General features: G+C 45.2%; 1 protein-coding gene across 3 annotated transcripts in view; it reads left to right on the top strand.

Annotated features, from left to right (window-relative positions):
* The window catches only part of Ube3b (ubiquitin protein ligase E3B), a 62,178-nt gene that overhangs the window by 13,885 nt on the left and 21,520 nt on the right, over positions 1-26,773 (top strand). For all 3 annotated transcript variants that reach the window (XM_004664108.2, XM_045132427.1, XM_045132426.1), the window contains exons 9-19: positions 682-764; positions 4,717-4,822; positions 5,596-5,716; positions 7,182-7,359; positions 10,289-10,452; positions 11,440-11,607; positions 17,617-17,788; positions 19,361-19,479; positions 20,040-20,154; positions 21,291-21,390; positions 25,928-26,047. In XM_004664108.2, the coding sequence (XP_004664165.2) occupies positions 682-764; positions 4,717-4,822; positions 5,596-5,716; positions 7,182-7,359; positions 10,289-10,452; positions 11,440-11,607; positions 17,617-17,788; positions 19,361-19,479; positions 20,040-20,154; positions 21,291-21,390; positions 25,928-26,047 (1,446 nt within the window). The remainder of the gene's footprint in view (positions 1-681; positions 765-4,716; positions 4,823-5,595; positions 5,717-7,181; positions 7,360-10,288; positions 10,453-11,439; positions 11,608-17,616; positions 17,789-19,360; positions 19,480-20,039; positions 20,155-21,290; positions 21,391-25,927; positions 26,048-26,773) is intronic.

Raw genomic sequence — 26,773 nt, forward strand, 5'->3', positions numbered from 1 at the left:
TCCAAGGGCTGGGATTAAAGGCATGTGCCACTACCCCCAGCCAATGTGGTGTCTTGACATTTAAGTCACATGTTCTTTGTCACAGCTGATACTAGCTTGGGTATTTTTAGTTGTTCTGGACTGGTTTCGTTTTTCCTTTCAAGAGAAGAGCTTTTACTAGGCTGGCCTCAAACTCCTAGGCTCATGTAATCCTTCTGCCTCAGCCTCCTGAGTAGCATGGACTGCATTGGAGCCTCATTTTGCTCAGCTCTCAGCTATTAATTTTCTTATTATTGCTGATTATTATTAACATATCTGAATTGAAGGCAGAAGAGTAGAATGAACCTCCATACACAATACTTGTTCTTTCTTTGCAAGTGATGCTCCAGTACAGATTTTTTTCAATTATTTATTGATTAGTGTGTGTGTGCATGCATGTATACATGCATGGGCACATCAAGGCCTCCTGCCACTGTAAACAAATGCCAGATGCTTGCACCACTTTTTGTGTCCCGCTTCTGTGGTGGCTTGGGAATTAAACCCAGGCTAGCATGCTTTGCAGGCAAGCAGCTTTAACCCCTGAGCTATCTTCCCCAGCCCATAGTACAGATTTTATCTGAAGCACTTGTTGTTGTTTTTTTTTATGTACTAAGTGATGTAACGTTTTAATGTGTAAACTGACCAGTTAAATGTTGTTTTCAGGTATTGTTAACCCGTGGTCTGGCCAGACCCCGGCCCTGTCTGTCCAAAAGCACTTTGACAGCAGCCTTTTCTCTGGCATTGCGGTAAGGAACTAGCTGAAAGCCTAGCTGCTTCTGAATGCTCTCTCCTCTCCTTTTGCTGTTCTTTCTCTTGCCTGCCTCTGAACCTATCCCTAAGCATTCTTACAGTGTGATCAAAATGAATTGCTCTTCATTTTCCCAGAGGCAAGATGCAGAGGCCTTCCTGCTTGAGTTCTTAATTGAGAGACTATAGGGACCCACAGAGCCGATGGAGGCCCAGTGCAGGGCAGGGGAGCACTTAGGGAACAGTGTTAGGAAGCCGGGCCATACAGACTGGGATTGGTATAACATTGGCCTTCACTTTGTTGATGTACATCCACAGAACTGCCAAACAGGATAGGCTGGGTTCATAGTGGTTCCAGAGTATTCTCAAACCGATTCAGGGAGAGGTTAGCACCAGGTCCTGGAAGAAATGGTGCCATGGCTAAGCCTCCTGCCCTGCCCCCTCAAGCAAATGCTCAGTGCTGAGTGCTCTGAGAAGGCCTTTGGCTCTCACAAGGTTCCTTGGGTCTCTGCATATTTTAAGTGGTGCTGAGGATTGAGTCCAGGGCTTCATGTATGCCAGGTAAGCAACATACCAACTGAACCATATCCTGTACTCCCCAGATGACATCTGTATTGAGGCATAGTTCACACATTTCATCAGTTTTGCAGAATTGTTCAGTGTATTCAGAGTAGTGCAACCACCAGCACTGTGAAACCCCAAAACATTTTCATCACCCTAAAAAAAACTGTTGCCAACAATTGCTCTTTTTTGTCCTCTCTGCAAACCCTTGACTGTGGATTTGTTCTGGACATTTCACGTAAATGGAATCACACAACCCGTGCTCTGACAATCCTGGCTCTTTTCATTTGCACTGTGTGTTCACAGTTCATTTGTGTTGTAGATGAACCGGCATTTCATTCCTTTTTATGGCCAAACAAGTCTTGTATGGCTAGACCACATTTGAGTTGTTTCCACCTCTCCGCTGTTAGGAATCTTGCTGGTGCAGACATTCACATGGAAGTTTTGGCCTATGTGTGTTTCTGTTTCCTCTTAGGTCTATTTCTAGGGTTAGACTGGCTGGGTCATAGATACTTGATTTTGAAGAGCTGCCTAAGGTGGTGGCACCGTTTTACATTCCCACCAGCTGTGTTCAGGCACACTATAGCAGCCGTGCTATGGGCTCGCCTTTGGCAGCCAGAGGAGAGTGTCGGATCTCCCTTCCATCACTTACACTCCTGTTTGTTTCTGTACTCATTCTGGAGCCTGCCATTTGGATTTGCAAGCTCCAGCTAGGGAGGATGGGGAGCCTTGTGGCCACACCCAGCTGTTTGTGTGAGTTGTGGAGATTTAAACTCGGGCATCTCAGGCCCTCATGCCTGTACAGCAGGAGCACCTAACAACTGAGTCACCTACAGCCCAGGTTCAGCTTCTGCAGAGCCGCACCACGCCAGTTATCTGCCTAGAGGGCTGTGAAGTGGTTCCTCACCTTCACTGTGAGTTGCATTCCTGACAGTGGATGATATCAGGATCAGCTTTTCATCATCAGCATCTTATGTGTTTATTCAACACGTATGCATCCTTTTAGGACAAATGTCTGTTTAGATCTTTTGGGCTTCTTTGTTCTTTGTTCTTTCATTTTGAGAGTTTCATGTAGCCCATGCTGGCCTCAAACTTGCTACCTTGACTTATGCTCCTAGGATTATTGGCATGTGCCATCACACCTGGCTTCCTTTGGCCATTCTAAAGTGGGTTGTCTTTTGTTGTTGTTTTTGCTTTTTGAGGGAAGTAGGGTTTCACTCTAGCTCAGGCTGTCCTAGAATTAACTATGTAGCCTCAAAGTGGCCGTGAATTCACGGCGATTCTCCTACCTCTGCCTCCCAAGTGCTGGGATTAAAGGCGTGTGTCACCACACCCGGCTTTAAAGTGGGTTGTCTTTATGTGAGTACTTTCTGTGTGCTAGATAGAAGCCTCTGTCACATCTGTGATTTGCAGACACTTCCACTCTCGGAGTTGTCTTTGTACTTTCTTTAAAAAAAAAATATATATATATACACACACACACACACACACACACACACACACATTTTCATACACACACATATATTTGAGAGAGACAGAGGCAGAGAGAGAGAGATAGACAAGCCATCTGAATTCCAGATGCATACACCACTTTGTGTATCTGGCTTTACATGGTACTGGTGAATCAAACCCAGGCCATCAGGCTTTACAAGCAAGCACCTTTAACCACTGAGCCATTTGTCTAGTCCATTCTTCGTTTATATATATATATAATTTTATTTTTATTTATTTATTTGAGAGAGGGAAAGACACAGAGTGAGAGAGAAAGACTTGGCATGCCACGGCTTCCAGCCACTACAAACAAATTCCAGATGCATGCGCCACCTTGTGCATCTGGTATATGTGGGTATTGGGGAATCAAACCGAAGTCCTTTGGCTCTGCAGGCATGCACCTTAACCACTAAGCCATCTTTCCAGCCCTAGCCCAGTCTTCTTAATCCAGGTAGTGCCTTTATAAAAATATTTTATTTTTATTTATTTATTTATTAGAGAGGGAGAAAGAGAGAGAATGGGTTTGCCAGGGTCTCTAGCCACTGAACTCCAGATACATGCACCACCATGTGCATCTGGCTGACCTGGGTCCATTGGCCTTGCAGCCAAATGCCTTAACTGCTAAGCCATCCTTCCAGCCCAAAACTTTTTAGTTTTGATGGAATATAATATATGTTTGCTTTGTAGCTATACTTTCGGTGTTTTGTTTGTTTGTTGTTTTTTGAGGTGTAGGGTCTTGCTATAGCCCAGGCTGACCTGGAATTCACTATGGAGTCTCAGGGTGGCCTCAAACTCTTGGCGATCCTCTTACCTCTGCCTTCCAAGTGCTGGGATTAAAGGCATGCACCACCACACCCAGTTCATAGTTATACTTTCAATGTAATCTATAAAGTATAACTTAAGATAACAAAGATTTAAGTGGGTTTTTTTAGGAATTTGTAACATTAAGGTTTATAATCCATTTTGGGTCAATTTCTGTATATGGTTTGAAATACAGGGCTTTTATCTTTTTGAGCTTTGTTTCTTGTTTTGCATGCTGGGGATCAAACCCAGCACTTTGAGTATGCCAGGCAAGCACTACCAGTGAGCTATATCCCCAGCCCTTGATTTTTATTTTTTTTGAGGTAGGGTTTCAGTTTAGCCCAGGCTAACCTGGAATTCACTCTGTAGTCTCAGGCTGGCCTCGAACTCACAACGATCCTCTCCTCCCTCAACCTCCCAAGTGCTGGAATTAAAGGTGTGTGCCACCATGCCTGGTTATCCCAGCCCTTGATTTTTTTGAGACAGGGTCTCACTCTGTAGCCCAGGCTAGCCTCAAGTCTGTGATCCTTAGCTTTCTGTATTCATGTATATTTATGTATTTATGTGAGTATTTTAAATGTTAATGTCAGATTACAGTGTGTATGTGGTGCATGTGTGCACATGCATGCGTGTATGTAAATGAATAAATGAAAATAAATGGAGTATGGGTGTCCAGCTATAGGGATAGCTCAGTGGTTAAAGGTACTTGCTTGACATATGTTTCTGGTAAATTATCACCAAGTAGACACATTTGGGTAAACACTGCTCAGTTGAGAAATGGATTGTACCAGAAGCCCCTTTCCCCCCTTATCACAAGCACTTCTTTCCTTTCCCATGTATGCACTTTTTAAAGAAAAAATTCATAATTTATTATAGTATGAGCATTTTCTCATGTTAGTAAAAGTTAAACTGATTTTTTCATAGCTGTACAATATTGTATCATATGATGGTACTATAATTGACTTAATTGTTACTCATTCCAGTACTGTTCTTCAACGTCCTGAAGAGCATAATTTGGGTCAGAGGATGTGGGGGCACTGCTTTTGAGGGCCACATGCACACAATTGCCTGTCTGAATAAGCTGTTCTCTCTGTCTAGCCCTGTGGTCGCCGCACAGTTTTCGGACAATCTGATGAGGCCGTTCCTCATCCACATCATGTCCGTGCCTGCTCTTGTGACTCACCTCAGCATGGTGGCTCCTGAGGTACGCTGCATACATGCTTCTCCCAATGCCAGTTCTGTTTCTGCTTTGTCTGTTAGAATTTAAAGAACAAAGACTATGACCTCCCCAGCTATGGGCTTTTGACCAGGTTGACAGTACCAGGCATGTATTCCCTCCTGTGGAGTGGACCTCAAATCCGATAAGAAAGTGGGGGTTACCCCCATATTAACATTGCTAACAATATTATGTCAGTGAGTACATCTTCCCTGGCAGGTCAGGGTGCACAGGTGAGTGAGACCAACTGATGGCCTTTCTCCCCCGGTAGCCTGCACAGCACCTTCCAACCCTGTGACAGCTAGCCAGTGCAGTTCCAGCTTGACTTCTGTGCCCAAAGCAGTAGCACCTACGGCATTAGGGTTTTACCGTCTAGTTTTGGTGGACAAAAAAGAGCAATGGTCATAGCCTGTATTATTTTAGGGGCCCCTTGGCCTGCCTCCCTAACTTATGACTCAGCCTGGTACTGAGATTTTTGTTCAGTGATCTATGGCTTCTTGGAGCAGCATTATCCACCCATGCAGGGTACTTCCATTCAAATTTTGTTTCTATATTTTTTTAATTGGCTTTCAAAGTCACAGGTTTCCATAGTTCATATTCATACATCTTACTTTGGTAAGAAGCTGGCTGTAGATCTTGACCTGTCTCTCCCTGGTGTCCAATAGCATGTTCTGCCAAGTAGATCTGCCCACAATCAAGTTCATGCCTGGTGGGAAACTTACTATCAGTTTCCACTTTTCACTGTCTGCCATTGTTTGCAGCGTCTCACTGTTTTGGAATCTCATGACATGCTTCGTAAATTCATCATATTTCTAAGAGATAAAGATCAGTGCCGTAATGTATGTGAAAATTTGGAAGGATGCCATACGCTTTGTCTAATGGGTGAGTATTAGAGGCTAAATTTTGGTTGATTATGGCTGTTGGGGAAAACTCAAATGTTTTGTTGAGATCATCAGATTAAAAAAAAAATCGGCAGGGCTGTTTTAAGCAGAAAACATGTATTCAGATTGATAAAATACATGTTTTTTAAAAAATATTTTATTTATTTGGGAGAGAGAGGGTGGGGGCACCAGGGCCTCTAGCCCCACTGCAAGTGCCACCTGGTGCATCTGCCTTTACGTGGCACTGGAGAGCCAAACTTAGATCCTTTGGCTTCGCTTTAACCACTAAGCCGTCTCTCCAGCCCAATAGTTAAAATACATGTAAAATTAATACTCGTGCAAAATGTGGCAAACGAGGTACATAATTGTCAGTAAACATTAAATTTCAGTCCTTGACTCTCTGGTGACAAGAAAAGTAGAGAACATTGAAGTGCCTGGATAATTCTTTCTTCAAGAAAAGGGGGAGGGCGCCGCAGGGTGGGACTCAGATCAAAGTAGAGCCTTTTTCACTGTGTTCCTGTGCTCCCACTGTGGGTGAAGGAAGGGCTTATGGGTATAAATTTTTGAACAGTGGAGACCCATAAATTTCATTGCCTACCTAATGAGAAAAAAATTAGATAGAAAACTGTTTTTTGAGCCAAACATGGTGGTGCACACCTTTAATCCCAGCACTTAGGAGGCAGATGTAGGATTGCTGAGAGCTCAAGGCCACCCTGAGAGTACATAGTTAATTCCAGGTCAGCCTAGACCAGAGTGAGACCCTACCTCGAAAAACCAACAAAAAAAAAAAAAAAGAAAGAAAGAAAGGAAAAAAAAAACAAAACAAAAATGGTTTTGGGGGTCCGAATTGTAAAGGAAGAGTCTGCTAAGAACCTCTACATAAGAGATAGTGAGGTGCTTTGGTGAACACTGAATATAGTGACCTTCAAGAATATTTGGTTATTGCAATGCTGTACTTATTTCTGATTTTTTTGTTACTGTTTGATTGCTTGTTTGTTTTTGAGGTAGGGTCTTACTCTAGCCCAAGCTGATCTGGAATTCACTATGTAGTCTCAGGGTGGCCTCAAACTCGTGGCGATCCTCCTGCCTTTGCCTCCTGAGTGCTAGGATCTAAAGGGGTGTACCACCACATCTGACCTGATTTTTAAATGTTAATCTAGTATTAAAATATGTACCACTGTGCCTGGTATTTTACACATCTGTTCCTAGACTACTCAGAGGAAAAGTGGGGATCATTAGTCCATTCTCTCTATAAGAAAATACTCAAGGAGTGGATTGAGAGCCACCAAGCTTATCTGTAGCCAAGTCAGGACTTGAAATCAGGTAGCCTGGTTTTTTCTCACTAGGTGTCCTTACATGGATTCTCTTTTCCTGAACAGAAGACATAGTTTTCTGAGCAGAGAGCAGGCCTGAGAGGCCCCAGAGCATGTCTGTCCATCCTGTCACACTCAGCCTTCTCTCTGTAGGCAACCTCCTACACTTGGGGTCACTCAGTCCCAGGGTGTTAGAGGAAGAGACAGATGGATTTGTGAGCTTGCTCACCCAAATGCTGTGCTACTGTCAGAAGTACGTGTCCCAGAAGAAATCCAACCTGACCCACTGGCACCCTGTCCTTGGCTGGTTTTCCCAGTCCGTGGATTATGGGTAAGTCCTGGTTACATGTCGCTGCCTTCCTTGCTCTTTGCCTACCACCTCCCTCCCTCCCTCCCTCTATTCCTTCCTTTCTCCCAGCTTCTATTTCGCTTCTTACTATAAAAATATGTATTCAGGGCTGGAGAGATGGCTTAGCGGTTAAGCGCTTGCCTGTGAAGCCTAAGGACCCCGGTTCAAGGCTCGGTTCCCCAGGTCCCACGTTAGCCAGATGCACAAGGGGGCGCCCGCGTCTGGAGTTCGTTTGCAGAGGCTGGAAGCCCTGGCGCGCCCATTCTCTCTCTCTCCCTCTATCTGTCTTTCTCTGTGTCTGTCGCTCTCAAATAAATAAATGAAAAATTTTTTAAAAAATGTATTCAAGCCAAGCATGGTGGCACATGCCTTTAATCCTAGCACTTGGGAGGCAGAGGTAGGAGGATTGCCATGAGTTTAAGGCCACCCTGAGACTGTATAGTGAGTTCCAGGTCAGCCTGAGCTAGAGCGAAACCCTACCTCAAAAAATCGAAAAACAGCTGGGCGTGATGGTGCATGCCTTTAATCCCAGCACTTGGGAGGCAGAGGTAGGAGGGTCTCCGAGAGTTTGAGGCCACCCTGAGACTACATAGTGAATTCCAGGTCAGCCTGAGCCAGAGTGAGACCCTACCTCGAAAAACCAAAAAAAAAAAAAAAAATCGAAAAACAAAAACAAACCAAAAAAAAAATGTATGTGTGTGTGTGTGTGTGTGTGTGTATATATAATTTATATTCATTGTCTAAAACAGATGTGTGCTGTGGATGTAACTTGGTGGTAGAGAGCTTGCCTAGCATGTGCAATGGATTTAATTCCCAGAGCCAAAAGGGAAAAAAATAAACAAAATCACCTAATCTTAATACCCTAAAATAACCTGAGTAAATAGTCTTTTAGTCTTTTACTATATTGATAGGGTTTTTTATTGTACAAAAATGAGATAATACAATTTTTCATTTTGTTCATTTCATTAATAAATTACAAACCTTGCTGGGCATAGTGGTGCACATGAATTTGAGGCCAGCCTGAGACTATGTAGTGAATTCCAGGTCAGCCTGGGCTAGAGTGAGATCCTACCTTGAAAAATCAAAATAATAATAATAATAATAAATTATGAACCTTATCCATACTTTTTCTTCAATATCATTTCCTCGGGCCCTTTCCAAGGGGTAGAATATGACTTTCACACTTTAACTCAAAATATAGAAGTTCTAGAGTAGAAGAACAGGAATCAAGTGGGGCATCCTCACAGACATGAACTCTGTGCCCTAGGAAGACATGAGACTGTCACAGCTGTGATGTCAGGTTTTCCTGTCTGATCAGTCTGAGGTATAAAAGGTCTCTGGTACATACCCTTGAAGTTTGAGTGCCAGGGAAGGAAATCCCCAGATTTAACCCCCTTCCCATACACCTGAGTAATTTCTTTGAGACATATCTAGTTAAGACATTGCCTAGGCTGTGGACATGGCTCAGTGGTTAAAGTGCTTGCCTTGCAAAGCCTGATGGCCAGGGTTCAATTTCCCAGTACGCACATAAAGCAAAATGCACAAAGTTGTACATGTGTCTGGAGTTTGTTTGCAGTGGCAGGAGGCCTTGGTGTGCCCATACTTTCTTTCTCTCTCTCTCTCTCTGCCTCTCTCTCTCTCTCTCTGTATCTCCCTCCCGCCTTGCAAATAAATAAATAAAATATTAAAATATAAATCAATATTTTTTTTAAAAGACATTTCCAAAGAACTTCATGTCTCTGGGTGACACTCCCACCTAGAAAGAATGGAACACATGTACTTGAAGTTAGGAGGACAAGTCGGGCCGAATAGCCCCTTAGTGGACAGCCTCGTCTTGGCTTTTCCTGAGGGCCTTTGGACACATCCCTGTGGGGAATCAACGTAGTCCCTCGAGTAGGGTTACCGTGGAAGATGGATTGAGACAACGCATGCACAGGGCCTTCTGCTTATGCCACTGGTGGTGGCTGCTTCTCCATGGTGCCATGGTATGGGAGTCAGCCTAGGGTCTTGAGCAGTGGGGTAACCAGCAGATCCCAAGAATGGGAGTGGTGTGAGGAGTGCAGCCTACCAGAGGAGCAACTGAGGAGGTGCTTATCCATTTAGCTGTGGAGCCACACCCACAGGCCCGCTACAGGAGGAGGACAGCGTGGCAGCATAAGACAGCTTTCATCTGCCAGCAAGAGGGGAGCAATAATGCTTGGGCAGCACAGGAAGTTTGCATGGCGTGGGGGACAAATATTCAATGCCTTACATTCCTGGCCCTTGTGATAGTTTGTTCAGTCTTCCTTTAAGGTTTTTAGGTTGTTTATTTTGTCTTTGGGTCAGTCTCACTGTAGCTTAGGCCAGCCTCCAACTTGTAATTCCCAGGCTCCTGTGTATTAGGATTACAGGCATGTAACACCATGCCTAGCTCAGTTCTTTTTTTTTTTTTTTTTTTTTTTTTGGTTTTCCAAGGTAGGGTCTCACTCTAGCTCAGGCTGACCTGTAATTCACTACATAGTCTCAAACTCATGGCAATCCTCTTGCCTCTACCTCCCAAGTGCTGGGATTAAAGGCCTGCACCACCAAGCCCAGCCTTTTTTTTTTTTTTTTTAAATGAGAGAGAATTGGCGCACCAGGGCCTCCAGCAATTATAATCAAAATCCAGATACATGCGCTATCTAGTGGACATGTGCAACGTTGCATGCTTGCATCACCTTATGCATCTGGCTTACATGGGATCTGAAGAGTTGAACATGGGTCCTTAGACTTTGCAGGCAAGCGCCTTAACCACTAATCCATCTCTCCAACCCTCATTTCTTTTTTTTTTTTTTAAATTATTTTCTCTGCCACCTGAGTGTTGGGCTAGAGTGAGTTGCCCCTGGCCAAGTACTGGGTAGAGCTGACACACAGTTGTTTTACTCTCTCCTAGCCTCAACGAGTCCATGCATCTGATCACTAAACAGCTGCAGTTCCTGTGGGGTGTGCCACTCATTCGCATCTTCTTCAGTGACATCCTGAGCAAGAAGCTGCTGGAGCACCCAGAGCCAACCCCTGTGCAGCCTGCATCCCCACAGAATGTGCTTCCTGTGAAGAGTGAGTGGCTCCTATGTTCTTCCTGTGCAAGTGCCTATAAACCCTTTCTTCCTCGTTGCCAGGAAGAAGGAAAAGTCCATATCTTGACAACTTTTCTGAGTTGTTAATCATAAAATAAATCTCCCACATGTTGCTCCGTATGATGGAGCCACTGAGTCAGGCCAGGCCAGCACCTCAGCAGCACCCCTGCTGCAGGGTAGAAATGGGCACCAGGGAAAGGGTTCTTGTTTCTGTTCTGATAAGAGTTACGGAAATGCAACTAGCGTATGGCCTGTGCACATCACATCCTCAGTGTTGGGGGGATCCAGCTCTGACCTGTGCAGCAGCAAGTGCGGACTTGGCATGTCTGACTTCAGTGGGATCTGAAGAGAAAGGCTTAAGACAAAAAAGCAAGAGTACCATTCAAAACCAGCTGTCTGCTTGAGAACATTCTGCCATACTTCCCTTCAAAATCAGAGCGAACTCAGCCAGGCCTTCTGTCTTTCCCTCTCCTCCCCTAATATGGGCCTCTGCATTTTCATCTTTGTGTTTTCTTGAAATTAAGTGATAGAATAAAAGACTCTCAGGCTAGAGAGATGGCTTAGCCATTAAAGCACTTGCCTCAGAAGCCTCAGGACCCAGGTTCGATTCCCCAGAACCCACATAAGCCAGATGCACATGGTCATGCATGCATCTGGAGTCCATTTGCAGTGGATAGAGGCCCTGGCGCACCCGTTCTTTCTCGCTCCCATGCACTCTCTCTTTCTGCCTCTGTCTGTCGCTCTCAAGACTTTTTTAAAAGAATCCCCCATCAGCATTGTTCTGAAAAGCATTGTGATAATCTGAAGAGGTAGCAGTAATCATAATGTTTTTCCAGTTCATCCCAAAGGAAGGTGTTGAGCACAAACAGTGCCACTGTCAGCCTGACTGTGAATTCGGGGTTATCACAAGTGCTCTCCTTGACAGATGGCTAAGCTTCGGTTGCATTTCTCCTTCCATCGTTGGCAGGTCTCCTCAAGCGTGCATTTCAGAAGTCTGCATCAGTTCGGAACATCCTCAAGCCTGTTGGGGGCAAGCGCGTGGACTCCGCCGAGGTGCAGAAGGTGTGCAGCATCTGCGTCCTCTACCAGACCTCACTGGCAACTCTGACCCAGATCCGCCTGCAGATTCTCACAGGTTTGGCCCAAGGCTGTTGCTCCCACCTCTCAGCTTTGGTAGACAGCTTTTCTTTTCTTTTTTTAAAAAATATTTATTTATTTATTTGACAGAGAGAAAGAAGCAGGCAAAGAGAGAGACAGAGAGAGAGGGAGGGAGAAGGAGAGAATGGGAACACCAGGGCTTCCAGCCTCTGCAAATGAACTCCAGATGCTTGTACCATCTTGTGTATCTGGCTTACGTGGGTTCTAGGGAATTGAACCTGGGTCCTTAGGCTTTGCAGGCAAGCTCCTTAATTGCTAAGCCATCCCTCCAGTCCTGACAGCTTTTCATGGAAAATGTTGATTGTATTCTTTTTTTTTGGCTTTCCTGATTCAGATAAACAGATTTTAAAGGAGAGTATTTTTTTAATGTATTTTATTTATTTATGTATTTGAGAGATAAAGAGGCAGAGAGTGAGAGAGAGAGAATAGGCACACCAGGGCCTCTGCAAACGAACTCCAGACACATGTGCCCCCTTGTGCATCTGGCTTACATGGGTCCTGGAGAATCGAGCTTTGCAAGCAAACTCCTTAAATGCTAAGCCATCTCTCCAGCCCATGAAGGAGAGTATTTTTGAGCTAATCTTGTTAGGGATTGGTATGCCTCAGAGAGTTCATGCCAGCCTCAGTCATAGCACTTCCATTTTATTCCTGTTACCTGGCTCTTATGAAAGTGTAACTTTTTAATATTATTTTTATTTGTTTATTTGAGAAAGAGGGAGAAAGAGAACGGGCGCACCAAGGCATGCAGCCACTGTAAATGAATTCCAGATGCATGCGCCGCATTGTGCATCTGGTTTACGTGGGTCCTGAGGAGTCGAACCTAGGTTCTTTGGCTGAGAACCCAGGTTCTCAGGCAGGCAAGCATCTTAACCGCTAAGCTGTCTCACCAGCCCATTAATATTTGTTTTTCTGAGTAGAATGCTAGAGAAACTAGGAAGGCAATAAGACGCCACTTTTACTCTCACAAACCAATGATAAACATTGAATGTTATACACATAAATACATTCAAACTAACACATACCGTTTTATCTTTCCCTTTCCATTACTCATTTTATAAGCATTTTATCATGGTAACAATTTAGAAACCTCATTTTTTTTGGCTGCATGTTATCTCATTGCATGAATATGCCTAAAATTTCTTTTTTAGCTGTACAAGAAATAAAATCCTTCTTGTAAACAGAATTGAGTGTCAAGGGCTTTTTGGTTGCAGCACAGGAGTTCTTGCTGTTGTGAGTACAAAAAGACCTTGTAACCTGTAAAAGCCTTTTACTGCATAAAGGAGTATCAACTCTGCTGCAGCATGCATTTCTTAAAGTCATAAAATGCTGCTGCTTCTGTCTTTCGTGCTTGTTATTTATTTCAGAGATCTCCAGAGACCCCTCTGTGCAGGGCACAGAGGACACAGAGGTGAGCAGGACAGCCAGGCCTCCTTTCCAGAGGGCGCTGTAGTCTGTCAGTGCGAGTGAGCAGAGGGACGAGCACAGCGAAATGTGTTGGACAGGGCCAGCTCTCAGCCTCCCATGACTTGATGCTTTGGCCTTTATAATTCTTTATGGTGGGGGCAGTCTTGTGCCTTGTGGGATGTTACAGCAAAAGCACATATGCACATAGCTAAAGGCACTCTCGGGGGAGTGGAGCAAAATCATCCCTGCTGGCCTTATAGAAGTGTTAGGGTGGAAGTGGGAGGGTTTCAGGAGTGTTTTAAAAATGTTGTCTGTAAGTCTTACTGGCTTGGATTTGAAGCATGAGGACTAAAGGCAATGCAGGTTTGGGTCCCCAGCACTTGTATGAATGGGTGGTACCCTTTGCTGAGCTGAAGAAGCCCAGTCAGAAAGGGGCCTGTGGGGATTCAGCTGTGTTGGCCTGTAGTGTGAGGCACCTGCTGGGTGTGCGGGCGAAGGTACCCAGCAGCCCTGAGCATTTTGCTGGAGCATGAGCAGTGGGATGGAAGGTAGGGCTTTGGGCAGGTTCCCAAAATTGACCAGAAGAGCCAGGCGTGGTGGTGCTCGCCTTTAATCCTGCATTCTGGAGGCAGAGGTAGGAGGATTACTGTGAATTTGAGGCCACTCTGAGACTACGTAGTGAGTTCCACATCAGCCTGGGCTAGAGTAAAAGACCAGAGGCAGGAGAACAGGGACAAGGGCCCACCCATGGCTTCCTTGGGAATCTGTTGGGTGAAAAGGTTTTAAGGTTACTGCCCATGTCCAGCTCTTTAAGGTGAGCTCACATCTAACCTCATTTTCCTAAGTGATAGGAAAATTTGCTTTTAAGAATAAAATGATATATAGTCTATTCATTTAGCTATACACATCTTAAGTCAGGTAATAGAATTTAACACTTTAAAAAAATACTGTTTTTCTATATATAGTTTCCAAAGTGCCTCTGTTTATGCTCCTCATGTGGCCAACAGTCCTGGAGCTCTGCTGTACTCGGACACCACTCTTTAGGATTAGTAGCCTTGCTAAGTCAGTGTAAAAGGCTGTGAGTGTTTTAGTGTACACCAGCACAGTTGCTTTTCTTTTGTCCCATAAAGATTTATCATCTCCACAATATAACCAGTTGCTCTTCCTTTTTAATCTGCATTTTAAAATGTGAGATTTCTGTATTCTTTGGTATGTGTGATGTAGCATGGGCTACATAAAAACTAGTTACATAGCCAGGCATTTAATCCCAACACTTAGGAGGCAGAGGTAGGAGGATCACTGAGTTCAAAGGCCAGCCTGAGACTCCATAGTGAATTTCAGGTCAGCCTGGCTAGAGCCAGACCCTACCTTGACACCACCACCATCCCTCCCCCCAAAAAGAAAATAGTTGCACACTGAGCATTTATGTAACTAGTATCCTTGCTTTTTTTCCCAAAGCCTGTCTATAACCATATCCTTATACTCTTGAAAGTCTGTTCCCACATCAGTTAAATGTTACATTTCTCTGCCTCTCTTACAAGTCTTTCTGCTCACCTCTCAGAATCCCTGAGTTGCATTGATGGTACACTCCACAACGCCAACCCTGGCTCATACCTTTCCCAAACAGTGCTTCACTGAAGACAAAATAACTCAGAGTGCCCTATAAAATGGGAGGCATTAAAAGGTCTCAAATGATGGGGCTCTGCTTTTCTAAGAAATGCACCTTACCTATATATTCAGCATATGGAATTTCAGATCCAGACTTTCTTTGTTTTTTTTCCATTTTGGGTTTTTGAGGTTGGGTCTTGCTCTAGTCCAGGCTGACCAGGAATTCATATGTGGTCCCAGGCTGGCCACAAACTCACACATATCCTCCTACCTGTGCCTCTGGAGTGCTGGGACTAAAGGCGTGCACCACCATACCTGGCCTAGACTTCCTTAAATCATTAACCACAGTATTAAAGTAAAATGTGCCAAGGTTGCACATAGGTATCTGAGTCCTTGTGGCCTTCAGAAAACAGGCTTTTAGAATGTTCTTGGTTTCACCTATTGTTTCTCTAGGGTTAATTTTGTTTAGAACTTCAGAATGTCTCTGGTATAGTCACTTAATACTTCCCACACACACATAGTTTTTGTTTTTTTTTTCTCTTTTGGTTTTTCGAGGTAGGGTTTCAGTCTAGCCCAGGCTGACCTGGAATTCACTGTGTGGTCTCAGGTTGGCCTTGAACTCACTGTGATCCTCCCAAGTGCTGAGATTAAAGGTGTGTACCACCACATATGGTTCATGCTTTCCTATTTTTATTTTTTGGTTTTATTTTTGTAGGGTTTTACTCTAGCCCAGGCTGACCTGAAATTTACTCAGCAGTCTTGGGGTGGACTTGAATTCACAGCAATCCTCCTACCTCTGCCTCCCAAGTGCTGGGGATTAAAGGCATGTGCCACCACACCTGGCTGCTTTCCCATTCATTCATATATATATATATATATATATATATATATATATATATATATATATATATGTATATATATATATATATATATGTTAAAATACACACACACACACACACACACACACACACACATTTTTTTTGAGGTAGGATCTCACGCTACCTCAGACTGGTCTGGAATTTGTTGTATAGTCTCAGGGTGGCCTCAAACCCACAATGATCCTCCTACCTTTGCCTCCTGAGTGCTGGGATTAAAGGCATGCGCCACCATGCCTGGAAAAATATATATTTATTTATTTTCAAGCAGAGAGAGAGATAGAGAAGAGGGACAGACAGAATGGTTGCACCAGGGCCTGTAGCCACTGCAAATGAACTCCAGATGCATGTGCTCTTTGTGCATCTGACTTGCATGGGTCCTGGGGAATCAAACCTGGGTCCTTTGGCTTCTTAGGCAAGCACCTTAACTGCTAAGCCATCTCTCCAGCCCTAAAAATTTATTGCTTATTTATTTATGTGAGAGAGAGACAAAGAAAATGAACATGCCAGGGTCTCTAGCCCACCGCAAATGAACTCCAGACACATGTGCCACCTTGTGCATCTGGCTTACCTCGGTTCTGGGGAGTTGAACCTGGGTCCTCGGTCTTTGCAGGCATCGCCTTAACCACTAAGCCATCTCACCAGCCCTGCTTTCTCATTTTTAATACAGAATAGTAGGAGAACATTAGAGGAAAGCTTTGCCAAGTATTGGTAAGCCTGCAAGATGGTTTAAGGCAGTGGTCTGTCTGTAGATGAAAGCCAGCCTACGACTTCTTTTTGTAAATGAACTTGTATTAGAACACAGCCAGATGCATTCATTTATACAATGCCTATGGCTGCTTCTCTGCTAGCACGGGCCTGGGGATGCCACCATCCTGATTCCTTACTGATGAACCACACCCTACCTTACCTGTGAACCAAAAGGCTGACTTGGGAGAATTATCCTGTGACTGGTAGCTGAGCATAAGCCAGTCACAGCAGCACTCTTCAGTCAGCCAGGATGGTCAGCTAACTAGTGCGGGTTCCTCTGAGAAAAGCATCAAGCTGGAACACATGCTGCCTGCCCACCTGCGTCCTGGGCGCTGCCCAGTGTGCCAGGGATGCTGTACTCAATTAAGCTCTGCTCACTTTCATTTGTTTCACGTTTTTAACAGAGATGTATGGCCCACAAAGTCTAAAAATATTTACTCTGGCCTTTTCCAAAAGAAACTTTACTGATTCAGAACATAATTATGGGCTGGAGAGATGGCTTAGCAGTTAAGGTGCTTGCCTGCAAAGCCAAAGAACCCAGGTTCGGTTCCCCAGGACCCACATAAGTCAGATGCACAAGGTGATGCATGCATCAGAGTTCATTTGCAGTGGCTTAATTCCCTGGCACACCCACTCTCCCTCTCTCTCTCAAATAAATAAATAAAAATATTTATTTTAAAAAAAACATAATTATAGCTGGGCATGGTGGCACATGCCTTTAATCCCCACATTTGGACTGAGGTGGTAGGATCACTGAGTTCAAGGCCAGCCTGGGGCTACAGTGTGAGTTCCAGGTCAACGTTGGCTAGAGTGAGACTGAACTTCAATAAAACATAATGCGAGCCAGGTGTGGTGGTGCACTGCCTTTAATTCCAGCACTCGGGAGGCAGAGGTAGGAGGATCAATGTGAGTTCGAGGCCACCCTGAAACTACATAGTGAATTCCAGGTTAGCCTGGGTTACAGTGAGACCCTCCCTCAAATAATAATAATAGTAATAATAATCATACTTAAGTCAAACAGACCTGGTTTCTTCTGGCTCTGAGACTTTTGCTGGCTGTGTGATTTGGGGCAAATTATTTGGCCTCTGTGCCCCTGTGCTGCAGTGCCTTTCTTTATAGAATAGAGCTAGCTTCTTTGGGCTTCACAGACACGAGATGATCCAAAGTTCTTAGAATGGTGTCTGGCACCTACTCGACACCTATAAACTGTTGTTGGCCGTAACTGTGGTGGTTCTGTAATCGCACCCTCTCACACACGGGTTTAAGTGCTTTGGTTGTCCAGTACAAAGGAGTAATAACAGACCCACTGGAGCCCCGCCTGAAGCTTGGGTTTCTCTATCCTTTTCCAGGTCTCACTTACCTTGATGACCTGCTGCCCAAACTGTGGGCATTTATCTGTGAGCTGGGGCCCCATGGAGGGTTAAAGCTCTTCTTGGAATGCCTGAACAATGACACTGGAGAGTCCAAGCAGCTCTTGGCCATGCTGATGCTGTTCTGTGATTGTTCCCGGCACCTCATCACGTAGGTTGACCACTGTGGGCTGAATACCTTTCCTAGAATTTAGAGAGGCCAAGTGGCAATGTTGGGAAGCAACAAACTGTTGATAAGATCACTGCAGGCAGTGGGCCTGTGTGGCAGTGTCTCTGTGAGGCTGGGCATGGTGGTGCACACCTGTGGTCCCAGTGACGCAGGAGGCTTAGCAGGTCAGTCAAGCTCATGAGTTCAGGCCAGCCTCAACAACAGCAAAAATCTGTCTCTCTCTCCCTCCCCAAATATAGTCAAGAAAACATTCACAAAGCAGGTGGTATGTGCCAGGTGTTCAGCAAGTGTTAGTTATTTCAGAGCAGCTGGGTCAGCACCACTGCAGGCCTTGGGATCTCCTAAACATGTGGCCAAATCACAGCTCGGCTATTTATTCCCTGATAGGTAGGTTATAGGGGAACCTCAGAGTCAGAGGCAAAATCTGCCTTGGCTGTTTGCTGAGGCACCAAGTTTTCTCATCTGTAAATGGGAATATACCAGCCACCTGTCTGTTAGGCTTGCCATAGGAATTAAGTGCCAGGCACTTAGGGCTCAGTCTCTGGAATGTAGGAAAAGCTCAGTGTGGGTTGGCTGGTCATTGTTACAAGCTGACTCTGGGCAAGTTGCTTGAGCCTCAGTTTCTGTGTTAGAATGAAGATAGTATTGCCAATCTGATAGAATAGTTGAGAGAAGACATATTTAGTATAGGCATAGTGTCAGGCATAGTGGGAAATTAATACATAGTAGTCTTATTTGGTCCTTTTGCTTATTAAATATGTGTATCTCGTTATATATTTGTTTTTCTTTGGATTCCACTTGTCTTCAGAAGGTTGGTGGCAGTTGACAGTTAGGTTCAGTCTAGAAGATCTTAGCAAGAGAGGATGTAGGTGGCAGATTGGGTGAGTGTCCTGGGGGGAGGGGAGTAGGTGGAAGTAAGAGCTAGGTCTGTAGATTCTGGGGAAAATACCTTTAATTGCTGAGTCAGGGTGACCTGAACACAAGTTGTATTCTGAAATGTGCGGAGAGCTTCTAGTGAATTTTCAGTTTGAGCTGTGTCTCATATGGTCATTCATTCATATATTTGTTCAAGCATTCATTCATTCCCTCATGAGTACCAAGCACCATTAGTGTATTGTTCCTCAGGAAACACAGGCTCTGTCAAGACACCATCATATTCAGACAGGAATGAAAAATGTGAAAAAAAAGTATCACGTGTAGCATCACCAGCAGAATATAAGAGCAGATAGAGTTGGTGTTTTTTCTTTAATAGTATTTTTTATCTTTTTACTCTGGACAATCTCAAGTAAAAAGAAGGCATAAAGACTAATGTGCCATCACAGCTAAGAATGGTTAACACCCAGTCTTGCTTGTTCTGAGCTGCCAGCTGCTCTCCTCTCCCAGATTATTCTGAAGCAGATTTTAGACACAACATTTTATCTTCAAGCTAAAGTACATGTCGAGAAAAGATAGAAATTATTTATTGACCCTGTTTGTTATGTCTTGTGAGCAGTGATATCTCATTTTTTTTCTTCTCTAAGTAGAAAATTCTGAATAATTTCCTGTTTCATGTAGGATCCTTGATGACATTGAAGTTTATGAAGAACAAATTTCATTTAAACTGGAAGAACTGGTCACCATTTCCTCTTTTCTGAATTCCTTCGTGTTTAAGATGATCTGGGACGGAATTGTAGGTAAGGTAAAGATGCTGTCACCAGTTTGTGCTGCATCCAGGGAGATGACAGTCTAGAACATCAGCTGCTGCTTAGCTTTACTGTCTACCGAAGGTAATAGAAATTATACATTTATTCCTGTATTGGGAGATAGGATAGTCTGTCTGCCAGGCATCCTTGAGGATTGGCAGGTGTGGGTCAAGGATTATTACTGATGGTTCAGCTTTGCCCTAAATCTCTCTTTTCATCTCCACATTGATTTTCATGGAAATGGAATGTGTTCCAGATCACACTGCAAACAACAGTCCCCCTCCTGACATGCTTCTCTTAGTTTAATACAAAGCTCATTAGAGGCAAAGGACGGGAACTAGTGGGAGGCAGCATGGGTGACTTTTCTAAGAGACGCTCAGGCCCTACAGATATCTAGGGCACTCCTAAGGGGCCTCTCGTTCCACGGAAAGTTCAAGAGCAGGAGGTCAGTCCTGCTGAGGGCTCAGGATAAGTAGGAGCTGTCCTTCCACTCCTGTAGCTCTAACACCTCTTCTGCAAGGATGTGCCCTTTCTGTTTCTCTGCCCCGTAGAGACCGCTAAAGGTGAGACCCTGGAGTTGTTTCAGTCCGTCCATGGGTGGCTGATGGTGCTCTATGAGCGAGACTGCCGGCGGCGCTTCGCCCCCGAGGACCACTGGCTGCGAAAGTGAGCGCCTCACCAGCTGGGAAAGGGCTCCCCCCTTTCTGTCTCCCTCCCCCACCCCCCACACCAGCATTGGTACCTGTGTGCTCAGCATTTGTGCTTAAGGCAGAGAGCCTTTTTCCTCTCCTTCACTGTTCATCATCTGCAAGAAGAGCTTCTGTCCCCATGCAGCACCTGTCCAGGCACATCACCCAGCAGCTGCTTGGTTACCATTGTCAAGTAACCGGGTTACTTCTAATAGCTGTTTCCCATCTAGACTAGAAAGAGAAGGATCTTGGCTGACCTGAGCAACAGGGTGTGACTGTTACCTGGGAATTTTCATCAGCAGAATAACCTGGATTAAACACTGACCAGGTTTTTAGCAGATGGAGTGAGGGAGCCCACCAACAACTAAAGTCAAGAATATGTTAGCGGGCTGGAGAGATGGCTTAGCAGTTAAGCGCTTGCCTGTGAAGCCTAAGGACCCCCAGTTTGAGGCTTGATTCCCCAGGACCCATGTTAATCAGATGCACAAGGGGGTGCATGCGTCTGGAGTTCGTTTGCAGTGGCTGGAGGCCCTGGCGCGCCCATTCTCTCTCTCTCTCACTCAAATAAATAATTTTTTAAAAAGAATATGTTAGCACTTCTATCAGTAACTCACAGCTCTCATGAAATAGTTGCAGCTGTGGTACACCTGATGTGATGGTGCACACCTTTAATCCCAGCACTGGGGAGGCTGAGGTAGAAGTTTGAGACCAGCCTGAAGTTACAGAGGGAGTTCCAGGTCAGCCCAGGCTAGAGTGAGACCCTATCTCAAAAAAACAAAAAAAGGGCTGGAGATGGCTTAGCGGTTAAGCGCTTGCCTGTGAAGCCTAAGGACCCCGGTTCGAGGCTCGGTTCTCCAGGTCCCACGTTAGCCAGATGCACAAGGGGGCGCACGCGTCTGGAGTTCGTTTGCAGAGGCTGGAAGCCCTGGCGCGCCCATTCTCTCTCTCTCCCTCTATCTGTCTTTCTCTCTATGTCTGTCGCTCTCAAATAAATAAATAAATAATTAAAAAAAAAAAAAGATAGTACAATAGCAGACAGCCATGGAGTTGCAAACCCTGCACTAGGAAATGTTTTCTTTTTAATAACCCAAGTCTATGTCTCTCTTCTTAAAGGGACCTCAAGCCTAGTGTGCTCTTCCAAGAACTTGACAAGGACCGAAAGCGTGCACAGCTGATCCTGCAGTACATCCCCCATGTCATTCCTCACAAAAATGTGAGTTGACTCAGAGCTGGACTCCTGGTGGGTCTTTCTGTCCCACGTGCTCCCTGGCTCTTCGTCCTTGTTATGGTCTGTCTTACTCTGACTGACAGGTTTGCTGCGTACCGTGGTGAAGAAATAGAGAGGGTAGTGTGAAGTCATGTGGAAGAAGGTGTGTGCTGTGGGAGCCCGGTCCAGGGACCTGACCCAGCTGTGGGAGGGAACGGAGTCAGGAGAGGGCTCTGTAAGCAAAAGTGGACGGAGAGAAGCTAGGTGTGCAGTGCGATTGCAGAACATGAAGCAGTTCAGTGAAGCTGAGGAGGATTATAGGAGGTAGAGCAATCAGGACCTTATCAGCCAAGGCTAGGAGCTGGGGCAGTTCAGAGCCGTCCTGCTGTTTTAAGCTGAGAAGGTCCTTGGTCAGAGCTGTGTCTCGGGATGTATCTGACCAGGTGTGAGAACTCCTGGCCGGAAGCAAAGGTGCGAAAGGCAAGTGGCGTGCGCCAGGTGGCACTGGAGTGAAAGGCAGCCAGACCAGCGTCGCAGGCCATGGTGCTCGCTACACAGCAAGGGAGGAGAGCGGGAGATGAGAGTCAAGTTTTGGAATGAGAGCACCATCCCTGGGATAGAAAGAAAGGCAGAGACAGATCTGGAATGTGGAGGTGAGTTCAGCGGTGAGCAGGCAGCATGAGATGGCTATGCTCCGAGAGGTTCTGGAACCCAGAAGAGGCTTGGACTGGAGGGGTTCTGCATGTGGGCAGTACACAGCTCTCCTGCTCTGCCCTACAATAAGCAGGAGAACAGGGCAGATAGACATATTCTAGGACTCACCACTTAGAAAGCTGCTAAGAAGGGGCTTGAGAGATGGTTTAGCGGTTAAGATGTTTGTCTGCAAAGCCTAAGGACCCAGGTTTGATTCCCCAGAACCCACATAAGCCAGATGCACAAGGTGGCACATGCATCTGGAGTTCGTTTGCAATGGCTGGAGGCCCTGCTGCACCCATTCTCTCTCTCTCTCTCTCTCTCTCTCTCTCTCTCTCTCTCTCTCTCTCTCAAATAAATAAAAATAAAATATATTTAAAAGAAGCCGGGCGTGGTGGTGCACGCCTTTAATCCCAGCCCTCAGGAGGCAGAGGTAGGAGGATCGCCGTGAGTTCGAGGCCACCCTGAGACTCCATAGTGAATTCCAGGTCAGCCTGGGCTAGAGTGAGACCCTACCTCAAAACCCCCCAAAAAAAAAAAAATATATATATATATATATATATATATATTTTTTTTTTTTTTAAGAAAGGAAAGCTGCTAAGAAGAGAGGAAGACACCAAGAAAGAAATTGTATTAGTCACCTTGTTCCTGAGACAAGATATCTGACAACAATCAGTGAGGAAGAAAGGGTTTACTGCAGCTTATAATTCAAGGTTATGGTCCATCGTGGGGGAAGACATGGCATCAGGAGCTTCAGGCAACTGATCACATTCAGTCCACAGTGAGGAAGCTAGTGCTCAGATAGCTTTCTCCTTTTTCAAAGTTTTTCTTCTTTTAATTTTATATATTTATTTGAGAGAGAAAGAGAATGGATGCATCAGAGCTTCCAGCCACTGCAAATGAACTCCAGACGCATGCACCACCTTGTCCATCTGGCTTACATGGGACCTGGGCAATTGAATTGAGGTCCTTTGGTTTTGCAGGCAAACACCTTAACCACTAAGCCATCTCCCTAGCCCCAGCTTTCTCCTTCTTAAAAAATATTTTATTTGTTTGAAAGAGAGAGAGAAAGAGAGAATTGGCTTGCCAGGGTCTCTAGCCACTACAAACGAACTCCAGAGACATGCTCCACCTTGTACATCTGGTTTACGCAGGTACTGGTCCTTGGGCTTTGCAGGCAAGCACCTTAATCACTGAGCTATCTCTCCAGCCTGCTTTCTCCTTTGTATACAGTTCAGGACCCCAACCCATGGAATGACACCGCCCAGTTAGGATGGTCTTCCATCTCAGTTAATCTACTCCAGAAAATCCCTAACAGATATGCCAAGAGCTTTGTTTCCATGGTGATTCTAAATCCTGTCAAACTGACAGGAGGGAGTATGCTGACACTTTCCAGGCCATGAAAGAGACTTGGGAAGGGGCAGATATTAGAACAGGGACATCCAGGATATGTTGGGAAGCACTGCTCATACCCCTGGAAAGTGGCAGGCATCTCCATACCTGCTGGATGCCGTGGCAGTTCCGTATCCTCCTTTGAAGAGTTCCCTAAGAATATTCTTGCCTGTTCTCTTGTTTTTCTCTTTCCTTCTTTCTTTTTTCTTTTATATGCATTTTTAGAAAATAGCGTAAGTATCCTTTTTTGTAAATTAAATCTCACTTTCAGAGTCCCTCACTGTTTTGTTATTGTTTGACCTTGACTTCTTTTCGATTGCTATTCATCCCCTTCAAGCAGTGATGTGCAAATGGTATGGCTGTTTGAATTCTTACTGTACTTGACAGATTCCCTCCTGGATATTGTCAAACATGCTATCCTTGAGAGACCCCACCCCCACAGCATACAGCATGCCTCTGATAGAAGGCACACAGCTTAGCCAGCTGTGCCCTCCGTGTGTGGTGCACCCCTCCTGTCTAGTTGACTGCTGCTCTACCCAAAGGCAGCACCACTAATCTGTGACCTGATGGAGACGTGCAGCCGCCCTCCTGCCTTCCAAGCCCACCTTCCACGTGTCGCAGCTTTGGCTTCTCCAGCTAGTGCTGCATTGTCCCCAGCCCCCTGGCTCGGTGGTGTCTGGCTTGTAACTCGGTGCCTTGTCCTGGGTCTGTGTGTGAACTCAGCCTCTGGCCCTCCCATAACATGCAGTCTGGAGTCTTGACTCGTGGTGTTCTGGGACACTGGGTTGCTAAGGGAGTTGAAATGTTTACAAGGAGCAGCACAAGTGGTGGCACAGAAACTGCTTTATGAAAGTAGCTTGAGGCTCTCACATTCATTCACACTACCTTCTTTTCAGTGGTGCTATATTTGCAAATCTAAGTTTTCAAAGTAAAAAATTATGTGCCGTAAGTTTTAGGACACAAACCACCCCCACGCTGCCAACCCCTGAGCTAACCCCTGAGATCAAACCCAGGATCTTGGGCGTGCTAAGTATGTGCTCTGCCACTGAGCCCATTTCCAGCCTCACCAATAGCATTTTAAGTTGTTAGGACCTTGCTGCCTAATACACTGAACTGTCTTCTGACCTAAGAATGCCATGGACACAGAAGACAACGGGGGTGCTGTGAACAGCAAAGTTTCGGAACCACTGAGATAATTGGAATGTCTTGTCTTTTGAGTCTAGGCCATAAGCTAACCTTTTTTTTTTTTTAATATTTTGCTTAAAATTACCATCAAGGTTCTGTCTTTTCTCCTCTGCTTTCTAATGGCTATACAATTTTACCAGTTTTATTTGTGGTGTTTTTTGTTTGTTTTTTGTTTTCCGAGGTAGGCTCTCACTCTAGCCCATGCTGACCTGGAATTCACATTGTAGTCTCAGGGTAGCCTTGAACTCATGGTGACCCTTCTGCTCTGCCTCCCGAGTACTAGGATTAAAGGCATGCGCTACCATACCCAGCTTAATTTTTGGGGGTGTTTTGAGACAAGGTCTCACTGTGCAACCCAGGGTGGCCTGGGTCCTATGATCTTCCTGCATCAGCCTCATGAGTCCTGGAATCACAGGTGTATGCCACCATGTCTAGCCTACTTTTGTCATTCTTACTTGTATCTAGTAAAGTTCCTGGTTTTGGGAGAGAGTCCCTTTTTTGTATTAAAGCACAGCATTCATTCTGCTCACCTTGTCTGAGTGCTGTTACAGTGGTGATTCTCTCTGCACCTGTGATAGTGCAAAAAAGGCTTATGCTCTACTGAAAAGCCTCATTTTAGGGTGCAGTGGGCCTGCGGTCACAGCTATAGGGTAGGCTGAGATGGGAAAACTGCTTGAGCCCAGAAGATCTAAGCCAGTTTAATAAAATGAAGGAGATATCAAAGTCATATGGCTAAGGATATTTTCAAATGATAATTGAAAATATGACTGGTGAGACTGCTATATACTTGATACAGAGGAGGAGTATAGCAAGGCCAAAAACCTTTATACAGTTGAGTCATTTTTCAGATCTCTGACAGTAGGAAAAATTATCTTTGAGTGGTTTCTATGTTTCAAATTCATAATATTGATCACCTTTGAAGCAGGCACAGCTATAGAAAGCAACCACACTAACTTGCTCTGCCTCCAGGTTTCTGTGGTGGTTAGTTTTACTACATGAGGAGAATGGTTTCCTGTTGGACTGTTCCTATCTGGACTCCAGACCACTTTTTCTGGAATGCAGCTGCCTTGGTACAAGTTCGGCCATTTTTCTAATTCCCAAAAGTGCTTTTGGGAATGTTTACAGTTCTCTCAAGACACCTCTACAAACAGCCACATTGGGCATCCTGTTCTAGTTGCTTCTCTGATGATTTAAATTTTAGTAATTTTGTTTAATAGTCTTTGAAGACATCAGTTGTTGACCATGTTTCTGGTTCCAACTTTGCTTATTTCAGAGAGTTCTCCTGTTCCGAAACATGGTGACCAAGGAGAAGGAGAATCTGGGGCTTGTGGAAACCAGCTCTGCCTCCCCTCACGTCACTCACATCACTATCCGAAGGTCCCGGATGTTGGAGGTGAGTAGTGAGGCCTGTAAAACCCCATCGTGGAGAAGAGTGCTCTTTCAAGTGGGATGTAGTAGATAGATATCTGTTGCCTCCAAGCACTTCCTGTCTCCTTGGTATGAAGACTCTAAAATGATGGAATAGAAAGGGATTTGTTTGTCCTGTCAGCTGCTCCGCATAACTACTCAGTGTAACAGGCCCTCGGTGCGGGGGCCTGCACTGTCTGTTCCATGAGAACTTTTGGACTAAACACCAACTCCTTCCTCGTGTCTCTGTGAAGTGGGGACAGGAGTCCTCAGTTGTGTGCTGACTGAGCACCCCAGCCTCCTGCCTGAGAAGGCGGTGTAGCTAAGGTAGAGCTGTCAGACTTCCTGGACCGCACACACAAGTACTCTGACCTCACGGCTCAAACCTCTGTAGATGTGATGTTGCCCACCTAAGCCATTCCAGTGTCCAGAATTATCACTGTGTCTTAGAAGAAGGTGTCCTGTCCTAAAACACTTGCTTCTGTGTGTCAGGAAGGTACCATAATGTGTTGCTGTGTCTTGTCGTAAGTGGGGAGGCCTGTGGAAGCCTGTCACAAGGAAGTGTGCTCCATGGAGCACTACTTTAAAGCTCTCCCTGACGACTGCTGGAGCTTTGCCATTGCCGAGGGCCTGTGATGTCTGGGCTGTACAGTGCCCAGCCTGCCTGGGTGTGCTTCAGCAATGGTGGTGGTTTCCAAGCTGCAAGTCCTAC

The sequence above is a fragment of the Jaculus jaculus genome, chromosome 13 (genome assembly GCF_020740685.1).
Source record: "Jaculus jaculus isolate mJacJac1 chromosome 13, mJacJac1.mat.Y.cur, whole genome shotgun sequence".
In the NCBI taxonomy this organism is placed as follows: Eukaryota; Metazoa; Chordata; class Mammalia; order Rodentia; family Dipodidae; genus Jaculus; species Jaculus jaculus.